Source organism: Bos mutus, chromosome 20, assembly GCF_027580195.1.
Source record: "Bos mutus isolate GX-2022 chromosome 20, NWIPB_WYAK_1.1, whole genome shotgun sequence".
Lineage (NCBI taxonomy): Eukaryota > Metazoa > Chordata > Mammalia > Artiodactyla > Bovidae > Bos > Bos mutus.
The window spans coordinates 2,822,516-2,843,272 of record NC_091636.1 but is presented as its reverse complement, the minus strand read 5'-3'; the positions used below and the strand labels follow the sequence as shown (position 1 = coordinate 2,843,272).

The window sequence follows — 20,757 nt, the reverse complement described above, 5'->3', positions numbered from 1 at the left end:
TTTTAAAGAACATTAAACTTAGACCTAATTCATATTAGCTAGTCAGAAAACATTTGAAAATTAACAAGTCGTGGCTTTATCACTTATTATGGTTTTGGGAATATGACCCCTCTGAACCTTGATTTCTCGTCTACAAATGGGGAAAATGACCCAGCAGGTCACCTGGCACAGCCGAGGAGCCCAGCAAATGGCAGTTTCTCAGCACACTAGAGTATTTACAAGGCAAACCTAAGATGACGTTATTAGAGGCTCCAGGAAACAAATAGGAGGTTGACTGTTTCTAGTTCCAGCTTTGACTTTTATTCAGTATTTCTCTCGTCTCTGAAAGTGCTATCCTCTTTCCGAATACTAGCTTCACTGCGTGAGATGCATGAGTTAGAGATTTGCTGAGGGCAGGTAATCCTGAGGCCAACTATCCTACTTACATGGAAAATGCTTCTAGAGGAGAACCAGGAAAGGGTCTTGGCAAGACCAGTTGCTCTAAGGTATTCAGAGACTAAACTGGCTTCGGGAAAACTCTTATCTCTTAAGCTCGGTGAACAACCACTATTTACCTGCTGCAGGACCTCTGGATTTTGCTGCATAAAATGTAATAGTCTCTGACCAGCCTGGGTAGCCTCTCGGCATCGAAGTGATTTCTTGCCCTCTTTTGCTATGTGCTTGAAGAGGTAGGTGACGATGTAGTCTAAACTGGTACAGCAGCTGGAGGAGACGACTGTATCTGTGTGAACAACCAATGAGAATTCACTTGATGACTAACGTGTTTGTTTCATCTCACTCTAATGCCTAAATTAAAAAAAAAAAAAAATTTCTGGTTTCAAAGCACTTTTATCAAACTGTAAATTCTTTGAGGATTTTTGCTTTGCTTATCTCTTTAAACCCAATATCAACTACAGGACTTCACAGAGAGACACATTAGTAAGTAAATGATTCCTGGATTGCATTGGACAGAATTTTCCATATGTGACCTTAATGACCTTCTGTTCAATTTAAGTGTCTTTATTAAATATCTACATGGCGCAAAGTGCTCTGCTTCAGGGGAAACTGTAAACTTGGCACAAAGTACTTTGCTTCAGGGAAACCCTCGCCCTTGTGTCAAAGAGACCATGATTAGACATAAGCACTGGAGCACAGTGCTGTGTAGAAATGAGGAGCACACTGCTGTGAATATTTTGAGAGAGATATTGCCTTTGGATGAGGATCAAGGAGGGTTTGGTGGAGGCAGCACCTGAGATGGACTGGGGAAAGTTATTTCAGTTAAACATAAGGAAGGACATTTTTCAGATGGAGAGATTAGCACAGTATACATAATATGGTGAGAAGGTATGGATTTTCAAGACAGAATTTCAACCTAGTTTCAAATTCCATCTTTTCCAGCTACTTGCTGTGTGTTATTGTGAAGGAGCCAATTAAGCTTTCTCATCATTTGTAAAATATGTTGCAGAGCTGAATGAGGAGAAAAATAACTAGAAATTCTCACAGTAAAAATAACTGATATTTATTGAGAGCTTACTATGTTTAATTAACAACATGAGTACCTAGAGGGTATTATGCTAAGTGAAATAAGTCAGACAGAGAAAGCTAAATACCATGAGTTCACTTATATGTGAAACCTAAAGGGAAAGAAACCAAATGAACAAACATGACGAAAGAGATACAGAGAGCCAGCAGGCGGCTGCCAGAGGAGAGGGCGCGGGAGGAACGAGAGAAACAGGCGAGGGAGAGTAAGGGGCACAAACTTTGAGTAAAAAATGAGGCTCGGGTACAAACTGTACAGTGTGGGGAACACAGCCAATAATATCTGGGTAGACTGACAGATGGTAACTAGACTCCTCAGCATTTTACCACCATGTAATGTTTAGAAATATTGAATGACTATGTTGGGCACCAGACACTCTTTACAAACAAAAACAAACTCACAGAAGAAGAAATCAGATCTGTGGTTCTCAGGTGGCTGGGCAGCAGGAGGGGGAACTGGATGAAGGTGGTCAAGCGGTATAAATGACACTGCTGTGTATTATATATAAAAGTTAGAGTATATCCTATGAATACCCATCACAAGGATGAGCATTCTTATATTTTTAACTATATGTGATGATAAATGTGATAAATGATAGATGATAAATATCAAACTTATCGTGGTAATCATTTTGGGATGTATATAAGTCAAATCATTATGTTATACACCTTAAATGTGTACAGTGTCAACTATATCTCAAAAAAACTGGAAGGAGAAAAATATGGTAGTTCTTACTAATTTCCCTCATGGTATATTTAGGGAGTAGGACTTATGGTTTGAGTAAATGAATGTGTAGAAGAATCATAAGAGAGTAGGCTGACAAAATAGTTTGGGATCTTCCTTGAGGGTATCCAGCAGTGAGTCACACATTTACACATAATCTGAAAGGCAACAGAGGTGTTAGTGAAGGTTTATATTTTTTTGGCAAGTAAGTGTCACTATTTAACTTATATGCAGAGTACATCATGAGAAACGCTGGGCTGGAGGAAGCACAAACCGGAATCAAGATTGCTGGGAGAAATATCAATAACCTCAGATATGCAGATGACACCACCCTTATGGCAGAAAGTGAAGAGGAACCAAAAAGGCTCTTGATGAAAGTGAAAGAGGAGAGTGAAAAAGTTGGCTTAGAGCTCAACATTCAGAAAACTAAGATCATGGCATCTAGTCCCATCACTTCATGGGAAATAGATGGGGAAACAGTGGAAACAGTGTCAGAATTTATTTTTTGGGGCTCCAAAATCACTGCAGATAGTGATTGCAGCCATGAAATTAAAAGACGCTTGCTCCTTGGAAGGAAAGTTATGACCAACCTAGATAGCATATTCAAAAGCAGAGACATTACTTTGCCAACAAAGGTCCATCTAGTCAAGGCTATGGTTTTTCCAGTGGTCACGTATGGATGTGAGTGTTGGACTGTGAAGAAAGCTGAGCACCGAAGAATTGATGCTTTTGAACTGTGGTGTTGGAGAAGACTCTTGAGAGTCCCTTGGACTGCCAGGAGGTCCAACCAGTCTATCCTAAAGGGATCAGTCCTGGGTGTTCATTGGAAGGACTGATGCTAAAGCTGAAACTCCAATACTTTGGCCACCTCATGCAAAGAGTTGACTCATTGGAAAAGACTCTGATGCTGGGAGGGATTGGGGGCAGGAGGAGAAGGGGACGACAGAGGATGAGATGGCTGGATGGCATCACTGACTCGATGGACGTGAGTCTGAGTGAACTCCAGGAGTTGGTGATGGACAGGGAGGCCTGGCGTGCTGCGATTCATGCGGTTGCAAGGAGTCGGACATGACTGAGCGACTGAACTGAACTGAACTGAACTGCTGCTGCTACTGCTGCTAAGTTGCTTCAGTCATGTCTGACTCTGTGCGACACCATAGATGGCAGCCCACAAGGCTCCCCTGTCGCTAGGATTCTCCAGGCCAGAATACTGGAATGGGTTGCCATTTCCTTCTCCAATGCATGAAAGTGAAAAGTGAAAGTGAAGTCACTCAGTCCTGTCCGACTCTTAGCGACCCCATGGACTGTGGCCCACTAGGCTCCTCCGTCCATGGGATTTTTCCAGGCAAGAGTGCTGGAGTGCGGTGCCATTGCCTTCTCCCGAACTGAACTGAAGTGTCACCAAATAACACCAAATAACATGTACAGCAAATAACATTTCATATACCTCTAACAACCACCTCTGTATATATATATTTTTTGCAAGTGACACTGCTGCTGCTGCTGCTAAGTCGCTTCAGTCGTGTCCGACTCTGTGCAACCCCACAGACGGCAGCCCACGAGGCTCCCCCGTCCCTGGGATTCTCCAGGCAAGAACACTGGAGTGGGCCGCCATTTCCTTCTCCAATGCATGAAAGTGAAAAGTGAAAGTGAAATCGCTCAGTCGTTAGTGATCCCATGGACTGCAGCCTACCAGGCTCCTCTGCCCATAGGATTTTCTAGGCAAAAGTACTGGAGTGGGGTGCCATTATGTACACTAAATACCATTTCATATACCTCTAACAACCACCTCTGTATATATATATTTTTTGGCAAGTGACACTAAATAACATTTCATATACTCTAACAACCACTTCTGTATATAGTAGGTACTGTTATTTGCATTTTTCTAATGAGAAAAATGAAGCTCAGAGATAGCTTATCCAAAGGTCATGGTTTTGATTTAGAGCAAGACGCTGCCCCAATTTTTTTTTGGCTAATAGTAATGTATGGACACAATTCTGGGGAGTTTGTGATTAGTAACAAAAACAGCAAGACAAACAATTAAAAACATGATGGGCCTCAAAAAAATGGTAAATACAGTAGATTCAGAATAGAAGTAGATTGGGAGAGTAGGGCTGGAAGTAGCAGATTATAAACTCCTAAGGCATTAGTTACTTTCTTATTCATTTTACTCATCTCTAAAATTCTGAGACACGTGTGCTTTTCACAGATGAGAAGTGAGACATCAGTTGATTTAACTAAAGAATGGGTAGCAGTAGTACTTGGTCATGTCCAACTCTGCAACCCCTCAGACTGTAGCCCACCAGGGTCCTCTGTCCATGGAATTCTCCAGGCAAGAATACTGGAGTGGGTTGCTATGCCCTTCTCCAAAGAATGGGTAGACAAAGCTACTCTGAGAAAGCTTTTTGTTTTTAGGTCTTGAGTTCTGTTTAGTAATAATACTAGAATCAATGTAACACTACAGTGTAAAAATTCTTTCACATACATTGTTTTAAGTGAAATGACATAGTAAATAGAGGTAAGTTTGGGGGCAAGTTCTGAAATATAGACAGAAGTACATGTTTCAAATAGGACAATGGTAGCTGATACAGAATCATGAGGGGTGAATGAAGGTCTAAAAGATGGGCATGGACTATAATTTTGGGAAGCTATGGAGCTATAGGCTTTTAAGAAAGGAGCTTTTATTTCCTCCTATAGTTATGGCATTTGATTGATTGTTTTTCTCTCCCCACTAACTGGGTTACTTTGCAGAAAAGGAAGTTTGGTTTTATTAATATAACCCTGGGAAGTAGTATATAATGTAGTAGAAAATTTTTAGGCCTAAAAGTCAGGCACAGACTTGTTGAACCTGTTTGCTTTTCTCTTTTCCTTCATATTTCTGCCTTTTGAAGTCCCAATCATGAAAGTAAATGGATTAAGTAACTTAACATCTACAAAAGGAAGCAAGCAGGAAATAGATTTGCTTCCCCTCACCGGTGGAGAGCGATATGCTATCAATCATACAAAAATTATCAAGACTTCACATAGATTTGGTGACCACATGCCATGCAGGTTGCATTAAAAGGTTCCAATCTACTGAGTCAGCTATGAAAAAGCCAGGTAAACACTTCAGACATGAAGGCTGGGGCATATATCCATGCAATAAAAGCAAGAAGAAGAGCTTCCATTATGGCTGATTTATTGTTGGGGGCTTTGAAAAGGATAAATGATTTCAGGGTAGATTGAAAAGTGTGGAATCATAAGGACCATGGACCATTTTATCAAAGAAAGAATGAACAGTGCTGAGGATTATGTATTATTATTGGTCTTCTTTATTTGCAGCTGAAGCTGTTGTGTGAGATTCAAATAATGAAACTCTCATGAAATACAAGAATGGGCAGACGTCATGAATTTTCATATTTCGTCCTAGCTCTTGGTGTTTATAATCCATGATTTAGGCAATTTTGGACAGAATTTTTAAGCCCGACAGGCACTTTGTCCTCTCCAGCAACTTGCTGTCTAGTGCTGAAACCACCACAGGCCCCTTCTCTTTTGCAACTGGCTGCCACAGGAAGAACAGGCATCAGCAGCAGCCCTCCTGATCACCAAGGCCTACCGCAGGAAGCTGCTCTGAAAAGTTAACTAACTCTATAGGAAAGAGTTGCTTAACTGAGAGTCGGAAGAATGATAATGGGGTTGAACTGAAATTTGCCTTTGACTCAAAATTTCTCATCATAGCAGAGCGGGATATGAAGTGAAGTGAAGTCGCTCAGTTGTGTCTGACTCTTTCAACCCTGTGGACTGTAGCCCACCATGCTCCTCCATCCATGGGATTCTCCAGGCAAGAATACTGGAGTGGGTTGCCATTTCCTTCTCCAGGGGATCTTCCCAACCCAGGGATTGAACCTGGGTCTCCCGCATTGTAGGCAGACACTTTACCATCTGAGCCACCAGGGAAAATATGGTGTGAGAGGCAAATTCAAAAACAAAAGGTCTACTTCGGTGATGCAGCAGTTTAGAGTTGACTCCACCTTCTAGACTGACGACTGAAGATTCAATTTGACTATATGAAGATTCAATTTCACCTCTGTAAAACGTGCTTACTACCACCTACTTTGTTTTGAGAAATTAAAGATTAGAGAGAGAAAGTGTGTAAAGTCTGTAACATAGTACCCAACTCTAGTAGTTCTCCCTTTTCACTCCCCCTTTATTTTCCTGGCTATTTCAACTCCTGAAACACCAAGCCTGTCATTCGATTTAGCTAATCTGTATCTTTCTTCTCTTTTTAGCATGTTTTTGGTGAGAGAGACTAAAGAACAAGGCCTGGAAGTTTCTAAACATTCTCGGAATGCTTTACTTCTTTATTACATTTATAACATTAACTCCAACTCAAGAACATGCTCGTAACAACATATATTCTTTATTAATAATGAAAATTTTAATAATAATCAACTTGATTAAGGTAATTTCTGATGGTTTCTAGTTGGTTTTCGCTTGCCCCCACCTTTTCCTGTTTTGCCTTCTGTGCCATCTTTTGCTTTCTTGGAATGCAACCTCATCCCTGTCACAGCTCATCTTCAGAGGCTTTCCCTGATCACTTCTAAAAAAGCCATAGAATCTTTCCCTATTCACTATTTTAAGTCTTGTTTAGCACTTATGATGATTTGATATTTTACATGTGTGTGTTTACTGTTCTCCCTCATCCCTAGAATATAAACTTCACGTTAGCAGAGACCTTGCCTATCTTATTCTTTTCAGTACTATCAGGATCTAGAATGGAGCCTGGCACATAGCATGTGCACAGTCGATATTTATTAAATGAATGAGTTGAGAGCCATTATTAAGAGCGGACTTTTGTAAGCCCTGTGCTGGCCTCTATATATAAGAGTATGGGGGTAGGTAATGGTGGTTTCCCCCGCAGCCAGTCTCTCCCAGCAGGAAGCTTCCATAAGCCTCCTATACTTCTCCATCAGAGGGCAGACAGAATGAAGACCACAATCACAGAAAACTAACCAAACTGATCACACGGACCACATCCTTGTCTAACTCAATGAAACTGTGAGCCATGCTGTGTAGGGCCACCCAAGACGGACAGGTCATAGTGGAGAGTTCTGACAAAATGTGGTCCGCTGGAGACGGGAATGGCAAACCACTTCAGCTTTCTTGCCTTGAGAACATCATGAACAGTATAAAAAGGCAAAAAACCAGGACACTGAAAGATGAACTCCCCAGCATATAGGTGCCCAAATATGCTACTGGAGAAGAGCAGAGAAATAACTCCAGAAAGAATGAAGAGACGGAGCCAAAGAGAAAACAACACCTAGTTGTGGATGTGATTGATGACGGAAGTAAAGTCCGATGCTGTAAAGAGCAATACTGCATAGGAACCTGGAATGGTAGGTCCACGAATCAAGGTAAATTGGAAGTGATCAAACAGGAGATGGCAAGAGTGAACATTGGAATTTTAGGAATCAGTGAACTAAAATGGAGTGGAATGGGTGAATTTAATTCTGATGACCATTGTATCTACTACAGTGGGCAAGAATCCCTTAGAAGAAATGGAGCAGCCCTCATAGTCAACAGAGTCGGAAATGCAGTACTTGGGTGCAATCTCAAAAATGACAGAATGATCTCTGTTCGTTCCCAAGGCAAAACATCCAATATAACAGTAATGCAAGCCTATGCCCCAAGAACTAACGCCGAAGAAGTTGAAGTTGAATGGTTCTATGAAGGCCTACAAGGCCTTTTAGAGCTAATACCAAAAAAAGGTGTCCTTTTCATCATTGGGGACTGGAACACAAAAGTAGTAAGTCAGGAAATACCTGGAGTAACACGCAAGTTTGGCCTTGGAGTACAAAATGAAGCAGGGTAAAAGCTAACAGAGTTTTGCCAAGAGAACGCACTGGTCATAGCAAACACCCCTTTCCCACAACACAAGAGACAACTCTACACAAGGACATCACCAGAAGGTCAATACCGAAATCAGACTGATTATATTCTTTGCAGCCGAAGATGGAGAAACTCTATACGGTCAGGAAAAACAAGACTGGGAGCTGATGGTGGCTCAGATCATGAACTCCTTATTGCAAAATTCAGACTTAAATTGAAGAAAGTAGGGAAAACCACACTAGACCATTCAGGTATTACCTAATCAAATCCCTTGTGATTATACAGTGGAAGTGACAGATAGACTCAAGGGATTAGATCTGATAGACAGAGTGCCTAAAGAACTATGGATGGAGGTTCGTGACATTGTACTGAAGGTGGTGATCAAGACATCTCCAAGAAAAAGAAATGCAAAAAGGCAAAATGGTTGTCTGAGGAGGCCTTACAAATAGCTGAAAAAAGAAGAGAAGTGAAAGGCAAAGGAGAAAAGGAAAGATATACCCATCTGAATGCAGAGTTCCAAAGAATAGCAAGGAGAGATAAGAAAGCCTTCCTAAGTGATTAACGCAAAGAAATGGAGGAAAACAATAAAATGGGAAAGACTAGAGATCTCTTCAAGAAAATTAGAGATACCAAGGGAACATTTCATGCAAAGATGGGCACAGTGAAGGACCAAAATGGTATGGACCTAACAGAAGCAGAACATTAAGATGAGGTGGCAAGAATACACAGAAGAACTGTACAAAAAAGATCTTCATGACCTAGCTAACCATGATGGTGTGATCACTCACCTAGAGCCAGACATCCAGGAATGTGAAGTCAAGTGGGCCTTAGAAAGCATCACTACGAACAAAGCTAGTGGAGAGGATGGAATTCCAGTTGAGCTATTTCAAATTCTAATGATGTTGTTAAAATGTTACACTCAACATGCCAGCAAATTTGGAAAACTCAGCAGTGGCCACAGGACTGGAAAAGGTCAGTTTTCATTCCAATCCCAAAGAAATGCAATGCTAAAGAATGTTCAAACTACCACACGATTACATTCAAGTTACACGATAGCAAAGTAATGCTGAAAATTCTCCAAGTGAGGCTTCAACAATACGTGAACTGTGAACTTCCAGATGTTCAAGCTGGATTTAGAAAAGGCAGAGGAACCCGAGATCAAATTGCCAACATCCCCTGGATCACAGAAAAAGCAAGAGAGTTCCAGAAAAACATCTACTTCTGCTTTATTGACTATACCAAAACCTTTGATTGTGTGGATCAAAACAAACTGTGGAAAATTCAAGAGACAGGAATACCAGAGCACCTTACCTGCTTCCTGAGAAATCTGTATGCAGGTCAAGAAGCAACAGTTAGAACCAGACATGGAACAACAGATTTGTTCCAAATTGGGAAAGGAGTATGTCAAAGCTGTATACTGACACCCTGCTTACTTAAATTATATGCAGAGCACATCATGTGAAATGCTGGGCTGGATGAAGCACAAGCTGGAATCAAGATTTCCGGGAGAAATATCAATAACCTCAGATATGCAGATGATACCACCCTTATGGTAGAAAGTGAAGAGGAACTAAAGAGCCTTTTGATGAAAATGAAAGAGGAGAGTGAAAAAGTTGGCTTAAAACTCAACATTCAAAAAACTAAGATCATGGCATCTGGTCCCATCACTTCAAGGCAAATAGATGGGGAAGCAATGGAAACAGTAGACTTTCTTTTCTTTGGCTCCAAAATCACTGCAGATGATGACTGCAGCCATGAAATTAAAAGGTGCTTGCTCCTTGGAAGAAAAGCTATGACCAACCTAGAGAGCATATTAAAAAGCAGAGACATTACTTTGCCAACAAAGGTCCATCTAGTCAAAGCCATGGTTTTTCCAATAGTCAAGTATGAATGTGAGAGTTGGATCACAAATAAAGCTGAGCGCTGAAGAATTGATGCTTTTGAACTGTGGTACTGGAGAAGACTCTTGAGGGTCCCTTGGACAGCGGGGAGATCCAACCAGTCCATCCTAAAAGAAATCAGTTCTGAATATCCAATGGAAGGACTGATGCCAAAACGGAAATTCCAATACTTTGGCCATCTGATACAAAGAACTGATTCATTGGAAAAGACCCTGATGCTGGATTGAAGGCAGGAGGAGAATGGGACGACAGAGGAGGAGATGGTTGGATGGCATCACCGACTCAATGGACATGAGTTTGAGTAAGCTCCAGGAGTTGGTGATGGACAGGGAAGTCTGGTGTGCTGCAGTCTATGGGGCTGCAAAAAGTTGGACACGATTGAGCAACTGAACTGAACTGAACTGAATAGTGGTGGTGGATGGGCAATTTAAAACAGGAAAAATATAATCACTTTTGTCATTTATCTTTCTCTCTTCCCATATGAGAGCTGGCCCCAAACTAAGAATGCTAGTGAATGATTAAGAAAAAAATTTAATACCATGTCAAGCATTTTAGGCAAGTCACTATTCTATCACTGGTTCAACTGTTTTGTACCTCCCTCTCATTTTTCTCACTGAGGCTACAGTGGAACTGAAGTTTGCTTATAACTCAAATAATACCTGTAAATGTCTTTTTGAACATTTTTCACTGTTGGAAAAGAAGAAACACAAGTAATTACTTTCAACAGTCTAATCCTCTTTCTTGAAGACAGAGGGCACAATTCACCTGCCAAACTGTGACCTGTATCAGGCGGACCCAGCAGGGTGGTAAGGTGAAGAGGAATGGGTTTTAAAGACTCCTAGAGCAGGCAGTTACTAGTTGTATGACCTTAGGCAAGTTGTTTTACCTCTCTGGGCAGCAGCTTACTCATCTGTATAGTGAAAACAATATTACCTAATTAATTCATTCAATATATACTTATTGAGCACTTACTATATGTTAGTAACTGGGAAAAAAGTAGTGATCAACACAGTCAAGGAGGAAGCTTACAACAAGTAGGAAATAAGGACAAACAATACTATTAACATCTCTGATCTAGTTTTAGTATGCAGAGTGCTTCTGAGAATGAAATGAATGAAGAACACATATGAAAGAAGAATCAATATAGTGAAAATGAGTATACTACCCAAAGCAATTTATAGATTCAACGCAATCCCTATCAAGCTACCAACAGTATTCTTCACAGAGCTAGAACAAATAATTTCACAATTTGTATGGAAATACAAAAAACCTCGAATAGCCAAAGCGATCTTGAGAAAGAAGAATGGAACTGGAGGAATCAACCTACCTGACTTCAGGCTCTACTACAAAGCCACAGTTATCAAGACAGTATGGTACTGGCACAAAGACAGAATTATTGATCAATGGAATAAAATAGAAAGCCCAGAGATAAATCCACGCACATATGGACACCTTATCTTCGACAAAGGAGGCAAGAATATACAATGGATTAAAGACAATCTCTTTAACAAGTGGTGCTGGGAAATCTGGTCAACCACTTGTAAAAGAATGAAACTGGACCACTTTCTAACACCATACACAAAAATAAACTCAAAATGGATTAAAGATCTAAACGTAAGACCAGAAACTATAAAACTCCTAGAGGAGAACATAGGCAAAACACTCTCCGACATACATCACAGCAGGATCCTCTATGACCCACCTCCCAGAATATTGGAAATAAAAGCAAAAATAAACAAATGGGACCTAATTAACCTTAAAAGCTTCTGCACATCAAAGGAAACTATTAGCAAGGTGAAAAGACAGCCTTCAGAATGGGAGAAAATAATAGCAAATGAAGCAACCGACAAACAACTAATCTCAAAAATATACAAGCAACTCCTACAGCTCAACTCCAGAAAAATAAACGACCCAATCAAAAAATGGGCCAAAGAACTAAATAGACATTTCTCCAAAAAGACATACAGATGGCTAACAAACACATGAAAAGATGCTCAACATCACTCATTATCAGAGAAATGCAAATCAAAACCACTATGAGGTACCATTTCACACCAGTCAGAATGGCTGCGATCCAAAAGTCTACAAATAATAAATGCTGGAGAGGGTGTGGAGAAAAGGGAACTCTCTTACACTGTTGGTGGGAATGCAAACTAGTACAGCCACTATGGAGAACAGTGTGGAGATTCCTTAAAAACTGGAAATAGAACTGCCTTATGATCCAGCAACCCCACTGCTGGGCATACACACTGAGGAAACCAGAAGGGAAAGAGACACGTGTACCCCAATGTTCATCGCAGCACTGTTTATAATAGCCAAGACATGGAAGCAACCTAGATGTCCATCAGCAGATGAATGGATAAGAAAGCTGTGGTACATATACACAATGGAGTATTACTCAGCCATTAAAAAGAATACATTTGAATCAGTTCTAATGAGGTGGATGAAACTGGAGCCTATTATACAGAGTGAAGTAAGCCAGAAGGAAAAACATAAATACAGTATACTAACGCATATATATGGAATTTAGAAAGATGGTAACAATAACCCGTGTACGAGACAGCAAAAAAGAGACACTGATGTATAGAGCAGTCTTATGGACTCTGTGGGAGAGGAAGAGGGTGGGAAGATTTGGGAGAATGGCAATGAAACATGTAAAATATCATGTAGGAAACGAGTTGCCAGTCCAGGTTCGATGCATGATGCTGGATGCTTGGGGCTGGTGCACTGGGACGGCCCAGAGGGATGGTATGGGGAGGGAGGAGGAGGAGGGTTCGGGATGGGGAACACATGTATACCTGTGGCAGATTCATTTTGATATTTGGCAAAACTAATACAATTATGTAAAGTTTAAAAATAAAATAAAATTGGAAGAATAAAAAAAAAAAAAATAAATTCCATAAAAAAAAAAAAAAAAAAAAAAATACTTATGACTGCATCATGTACAGAGTCCACATCTATGCTCAGTACATTCGTAAGTGGCAGCGCTGGAACTTAAATTCAAGTTCAGTATTCCCTCCATTATGCCACTTTGTCAAGATTCCTTTGAGAGACTTGTTAAAATGCAGATTTCAGGCCGAAGATCACAGTTTGTGAGTACAACATAGCCATCTGCAAGTAATTCAAAACCTTCAAGTACTGCTATGAGATGAGATAAAAGAATGTTAAGACAAACTGTAATAAAAAAAGACAAGACTTCAGTTTCTGTCCATGAAGGATTAACTGCTATGAGAATTTTTTCCTTCTGCCATAAACAACTAGAAAACAGGACAAAATATATGAAACAACATTTTTCAATTACTGCACAAGAAGCAGTATAGGACTATTAAACCAGAGAGGAGGGAGACAAATGAGGTAATACCTACACAACTGCTCAAGCCTATTGCCCAAAGCAGCTTCCAGGCTGCTGGCCAGGAAAGGGGAACCCAAACAAAGCCAAGTGGTCTCAGTGAGTTGAATCTGGGGAGGCTGAGGCAGCTGGAACTTCTGCGACTGAGTATCAGAGAGTGGGAACTATGTGAGAAGAGAGCTCTGAAGATCTGTAGAGGAGTTCTCTCCAGTCTTTGAACAATGTAACAGAGACACATAACACGTGTAATTGGAGTTCCAGAAGGAATAGAGACAGAGAGAGAGGTAGACTGTAATTATTTGAATGCAAACTGATTACATCATTTGATGGTGTAGATTATAAACCTTAGAGTACCACTAAAAATTAAGAAGTATGGCTAATAAGCTCATAGGGGATATAGAATGGAGTCATAAAAAACATTTAATTAATCCAAACTAAAAGAAGGGAGGAAAAAGAGACAAAGCAAGAAAAAACAAATAGCAGTATTGTAGATTTAAACTCAAATATACTGGTAGTTATATTACATGTTAATGGCTGAAACACTTTATTAATAGAAGGCAGAGATAGTCAGATTTCATATAAAAATATGACCCAACTATATGCTATATGTTAGGCAAATATGTCCATATCCTAATCCCTGAAACTTGTGAATGTGTTAGGTTACACAGCAGAGAATAAAGTTGCAGATGGGTTAAGGTTGCTAGTCAGTTGAACTAAAAATAGGGGGATTATCCCTGATTATATGGGTAGCTGCTGCTGCTAAGTCACTTCAGTCGTGTCCGACTCTGTGGATCCCCACAGACGGCAGCCCACCAGGCCCCGCCGTCCCTGGGATTCTCCAGGCAAGAACACTGGAGTGGGTCACCATTTCTTCCTCCAATGCATGAAAGTGAAAAGTGAAAGTGAAGTCGCTCAGTCGTTAGCGATCCCATGGACTGCAGCCTACCAGGCTCCTCCGTCCATGGGATTTTCCAGGCAAGAGTACTGGAGTGGGATGCCATTGCCTTCTCCCGATTATATGGGTAGGCCCAAGGTAATTCCAAGGGTCCTTGAAAGTGAAAGAGAGGCAGAAGACATCAGAATCAACTGGAGACGCACCTGTGGGAGAATGCTCAGATATTCAGTGCTGCTGGCTTTGCAGACGGAGGACAGGAGCCAGGACAAGGCATGCAGGCAATCTCTAGAGGCTGAAGAAGGCAGGAAACAGCTCTGCTGACACTTTGATTTTAGTCTGGTGAGACCCACGCCAGATTTATGAAGCAAAGAACTACAGAACAAATTTATGTTGTTTTAAGTCATCAGGTTTGTAAAAAGGTGTTGCAACAGAAAATACCTCATGTCGATAAGAAACCAACTTTAAATACAGAGACACACAGAAAGATTAAAAGTGAAATGATGGAAAAAGAGGCTAACTGTAATCAAAAGAATGCTGGAGAGGCTAGTAATACCAGACAAAGTAGATTTCTGAGGAAAGAATATTGCCAGAAATAAACCGTGTCATTTCATAAGGATAAAGGGGTAAATTAATCAAGGGGACATAACACTCCTAAATATATATACACGCACTTGATAACAGAGCTTCAAAATACTTCATACAAAAACTGATAGCAGTAAAAGGAGAAATGGACAAATTGATAATTATGGTTAGAGGCTTTACCACTTATCTTTTGGTAACTCAAAGGACAAGTAGAAAACAGACAAACAGACAAAAAAATAACCGGTAAAAATACAGAAAATGTGAACATTATCAAGCAATTAGATCTGACGGTTAGAGAACATTCTTCCCAACAACAATGGAATACACACCCATTTCAAGTGCTCCTGAAACATTCACTGTACTTTGGACCATAAAAAAGATCCAATAACAACAACTGAGTATATTCTATGACTAAAATAAAATTAAACTAGAATTAATAACAGAACTATCAGAAATTAAACAATGTGCTTCTAAGTAATACCTCATTGGTAAAAGAAGAAATCACTAGGGTAATTAGAAAATACTTTTAACTGAATAGAAAAAGTCCCCAAATAAATAAAAATTTTATGAGCGATAGCCACAGCAGTGCTTAAAGCACTAGATCTGTATATGAGAAAAGAAAAAAGGTCTAAGATCAGCAATGTAAGCTTCTACTTGAAAAACTAGAAAAGGAAAAGCAAATAAACTGAAGGAAGGAAATTATAAAGATCATACATGAAGTCAATGAAATAAAAAACAGAACAATAGAGAAATCAGTGAAAAATGAAAACTGGTTCTCTGTACAAAATTAATAAACCTAGAGCCAGTATTCCCAAGAAAAAAAACACACAGATTGCCAATGTTAGGGATTAAAGAGGGAACATTACTAGAGATCTTACAGAAATCAAACTGTATAACAAGAGGATGGTGGTGGTAGTTTAGTCACTAAGTCATGTCCTACTCTTGCAACCCCAGGGACTGTAGCCTGACAGACTACTCCGTCCATGGGATTTCCCAGGCAAGACTACTGGATTGGGTTGCCATTTCCTTCTCTAGGGTGTCTTTCCTACCCAGGGATTGATCTGTCTCCTGCATTGCAGGCGGATTCTTTACCACTGAGCCACCACGGAAGCCATAACAAGAGGGTAACATGAACAATTTTATGCCAATAATGTCAGATAAACTTCAGATGAAATGAATAATTTCCCTTAAAGATATAGGTATCAAATGCTACTCAAGATATAATAGGAGACTGGAATAGTCCTATATCCATTAAAGAAATTTAATTTATAGTTAAAAACCTTCTAACAAAGAAAAATCTAGGGCTAGTGCTTTCAGTAGGGAATTCTATTAAACATTTAAGGAAGAACTGATAACAATTCTACACAAACTCTTTAAGAAAATGAGAGGAGGGGACATTTCTCAATTCATTTCTGAGAGCCCTATATCAATACCAAAACAAGGCAAAGATACGAGAAGAACAGAAAATTATTAACGAAGAACTACAGAAGAATCCATCATAGCTGTCGTGAACCTATTATAGATGTAAAAATATGTATCTAAATTTTAGAAAGTTTTATCTATTAATTTATAAGCAGGACAATATGTCGTAACCCAGTGTGGAATGCAAGGTTGCTTTAACATTCAAATACCCATCAATATGATGGCTAATACCATGCAATGTATTAACAGACACAACGAAAACCCTAAGATTGTCTTAGTATACGCAGGAAAAATGTGATAAAATTCAACACCCATTCATGGTAATACTCTCAGAAAACTACAAAAGAAAGACATTTTCCTAACAAGATAAAGAAGCTCTACAAAAAAACCTAGTAAATGAAGTAAAAGTCTCTCAGTCTTGTCTGACTCTTTGTGGCCCCATGGACTGTATAGTCTATGGAATTCTCCAGGCCAGAAAGCTGGAGTGGGAAGCCGTTCCCTTCTCCAGGGGATCTTCCCACTCAGGAATCGAACCCAGGTCTCCCACACCACAAGTGAATTCTTTACCAGCTGAGCCACAAGGGAAGCCCAAGAATACTGGAGTGGGTAGCCTATCCCTTCTCCAGCGGATCTGCCTGTCCCAGGAATCGAACCTAGAGCTAGCTAATCTTATACTGAATGGTGAAATAATATATCTTTCTCCATAACATTGAAGACAAGGGAAAAGTGTTTGCTACCATCACTTCCATTCAACATTTTACTATAGGCTCTAGCCAGTGTAATAAGGTATGAAGAAAAGCCATACAGATTCAAAGAGGTAAAACTATCTTTATTTGCAGACATAACTATGTAGAAAGACACATCTATCATGAAGAAATCGTAACAGATGCTACCAGAATTAATAAGTCAGTTTAGCAAGGTTACAGAGTACATGGTCAACATATAAAGAAATCAACTGCAATTCTACATGGTAGCAAAAACAACAGATATTGAAATCAATACCATTTACAAAAGCATAAAAACATAAAATACTTAGTTGGATAAGACTTAATATTCAAAACTTCAAAAATGCTGTTGAGAAAATATAAAGAAGATCCAAATAAATGGAAAGATATGCCATTTTCAAGAACTGAACACTCAATATTGCTAAGACGTCAGTTCTCCCCAAATTGGGCTACAGATTCAATGTAACCCAATAAAAATTCTCCTGCTCATTTTTTAATCTAACAAGAGAAATTGACAAGTTGACTCTAATATTTATTAAAAAAAAAAAAAAAAGGCCAGAATAGTCAAGACAATTTATAATGAAAAAAAAAAAAAAAATTAGAAGGCCACACTATCTGATTTTGAGACTTACTATAAAATTAGGATAGTACAGAAATGGCACAAAGTAGTCTAATAGATAAAGAATGTTCTTCAACAATGTGCTAGAACAATTGAATATCCATGTTAAAAAAAGAATTCTAGCTTTTACCCATAATAGTGAGTGAAAGTTGCTTAGTCGCGTCCAATTCTTTGTGACTGCAAGAATTAATACAATCCATGGAATTCTCCAGGCCAGAATACTGGAGTGGGTAGCCTTTCCGTTCTCCAGGGGATCTTCCCAACCCAGGGATTGAACCCAGGTCTCCCGCATTGCAGGCGGATTCTTTACCAGCTGAGCCACAAGGGAAGCCTCTTATAATATGATGTACAAAAATAAATTGGATGGAACATAGACCTAAACATAAAAGCTAAAACTATAAAACTTTTAGAAGAAAACACAGAAAAAAACCTTTATGGCCTCAGGTTAATAAGCAAAGATTTCTTAGGATAGGACACAAAAGACATGATCTCTAACAGAAAAAAATAATTGGACTTCCTCAAAATTGAAAACTTTTACTCTTCAGAAGATACTGTTAAGAAAATAAAAAAAGACAAGACAAAGTTGAAAAAATATTTGCAAAACATGTATTTGAGAAAAGGTTTGTATCCACAATATATAACAAACACTTTCAAGATAAAATAACTCAGAAAAACTGGGTAGAAGATTGGAACAACTACTTTACCAAGAAGACAGATAAATGGCAAATAAGCATGAAAAGATGCCCAAATTAACATCCATTAGTGAGATGCAAAATAAAAACACAAAGAGAGTCCACTTCATGCCCATTAAAATGACTGATAATCGGGACTTCCTTGGCAGTCCAGTGGTTAAGAATCTGCCTTGCAATGCAGGCAACGTGGGTTCAATCCCTGGTTGGGGAACGAAGTGCCTACATGCCATGGAGCAGCTAAGCCCAAGTGCCTCAACTACTTGAGACTGAGCAGGGAAACTACAATGAAAGATCTTGCATGAAACAAAAATGGTAGCTCTTGCATGCCGTGTCTAAGATCCAAAGCAGCCTCTGTCTCCTACCCCCCAAAAGACTGAAAATAGCAAGGGTTAGGGAAAGTAGAGGGCAACTGGAGCCCTTATACATTGCTGCAGGGAGCAAAATGGTACAGTCACTTTGGAATAGTTTGGTAGATTTCAACAATGTTAAATATACATCTAGCATACAACCCAGAAATTTCACTTTGGTATTTACTCAAGAGAAATATTTGTCCATAGAAAGACTTGTGCGTGAATGTTCATAGTAGCATTATCAAAACAACCAAATAATGGAAACAACCCAAATGTTATCAGTTGGTGAAAATATATTAACAAATTAACAAATGTGGTAACGTATACCATGGAATAATACTGAGCAACAGAAAGATAAAAACTGATTCGCAAAATAAGGCATTATGCTAAATGGAAGCAGCCAGACACAAAGGACTGTATGTTACATGATTCCACTTATATGAAATTCTGGAAAAAGCAAACTACCGTGAGAGAAAGTAGACAGTAGTTGCTTGGGGCTGGAACTAGGGGGAGGGATTGATTAGAAGGGGTCATGAGGGAGCTTTTGTGGTGATGAAAATGTTCTGTATCTTGGCTGTGGTGGTTCATGACTATGTACAGACATTTGTCAAGATGCACTGAACTGTTCATTTAAAATCAATAATTTTTACATTGTGTAAATTGTACTTTAATAAAGCTGATTAAAAATAAACTGTACATCAAAATATGAAAAAGGGTATTTTCTGTCTTTTAAGTAATAGTTACAATCTTTCACTTTGGTTAAACAGTCTTCCCCCATGATCATCTCAAAAGCACCTACTCTAAGAGACCACAACCAAATTCTTCCTCTGAAAACAATGCTCTCTCTGATACTCACCAAGAGCAGTGAGTCCCTCTGAGATGGATGTGAGGACATACAGGAGTACAGGAGGATCTAAGCTGGTGATGAAGCTCATGTGGTCCTGGGTGAGACATTCCAAGAGTGGATAATACGACTGGCTCAGTTTCCGATATTGCTATAATAGAAATACTAAATGTCAAGCCACAGGGAAGCAAAAGACATGCTACAGTCAGTGAAAACTGACATGTATAAGACTGGAAATTGTGACCTTATTTACATATAAATATATAAATAAACACAAACATAAAGATATATAAAATAATTAGGTTGGTGCAAACATAATTGCAGTTTCAGACTGTGAATTTTAAATAATTATGAAAATGAAAGTGTGAAACTGTTAGTCGCCCAATCACGTCTGACTCTTTGTAATCCCGTGGACTGCAGTCCGCCAGGCTTCTCTGTCCATGGGATTCTCCAGGCAAGAATGCTGGAGTGGGTTGCCATGCCCTTCTTCAGGGGATCTTCCCGACCCAGGGATTGAACCCAGGTCTCCAACATTGCCGGTAGACTCTTTACCATTTGAGCTAGCCAGGAAGCCTGGGTATAAATCATTTTAAACTAGGCTCAAATGCATTTTTTTTAAATCAAAATAGGAACCATTACAATCAACACATTTTTGCCAATGAGAAATAAGTTTGTTTATTCCTACAGCATAAAAATCCACGCTTTGGGATTCGATGAACTCATGAAAAGCATTTTCTGCTTCCCGCTGGTTGTGGAAGCATTTTCCCTGAACAAAGTTGATATGCTTGAAGACGTGGTGGTCGGTTGGTGAGAGGTCAGGTGAATATGGCAGACGAGGCAAAACTTCACAGCCCAATTCATTCCATCTTTGAAGCATCGGTCGTGCGATATGCAGTCGGGCGTTGTTGTAGAAAAGAACTGGGCCTTTTCTGTTGATCAATGCTGGCTGCAGGCACTGCAGTTTTTGATGCATCTCTTCAATTTGCTGAGCATACTTCTCAGATGTAATGGTTTCACGGGGATTCAGAAAGCTGGAGTAAGATCAGACCGGCAGCGGACCATCAGTGACCATGACCTTTTTTTGGGTTCAAGTTTGGCTTTGGGAAGTGCTTTAGAGCTTCTTCTTGGTCCGACCACTGAGCTGGCCATCTTCAATTGTATAAAATCCACTTTTCATCACAAGTCACAATCTGATTGAGAAATGGCTCGTTGTTGTTGTTGCGGAGAATAAGAGAAGACGCCACTTCAAAGTGACAGTTTTTAAA

At 39.6% G+C, this 20,757-nt stretch overlaps 1 protein-coding gene across 7 annotated transcripts in view; it reads right to left on the bottom strand.

Moving 5' to 3' along the window:
• The window catches only part of RANBP17 (RAN binding protein 17), a 369,878-nt gene that overhangs the window by 31,157 nt on the left and 317,964 nt on the right, over nt 1-20,757 (bottom strand). For 6 of the 7 annotated variants that reach the window (XM_070357405.1, XM_070357402.1, XM_070357403.1 and 3 more), the window contains 2 exons: nt 19,505-19,643; nt 555-721 (listed from right to left, as the gene is read on the bottom strand). In XM_070357405.1, coding sequence (XP_070213506.1) covers nt 555-721; nt 19,505-19,643 — 306 coding nt within the window. Of the gene's footprint in view, nt 1-554; nt 722-19,504; nt 19,644-20,757 lie in introns of those variants that run through there. The other variant, XM_070357409.1, reaches the window with a different exon arrangement.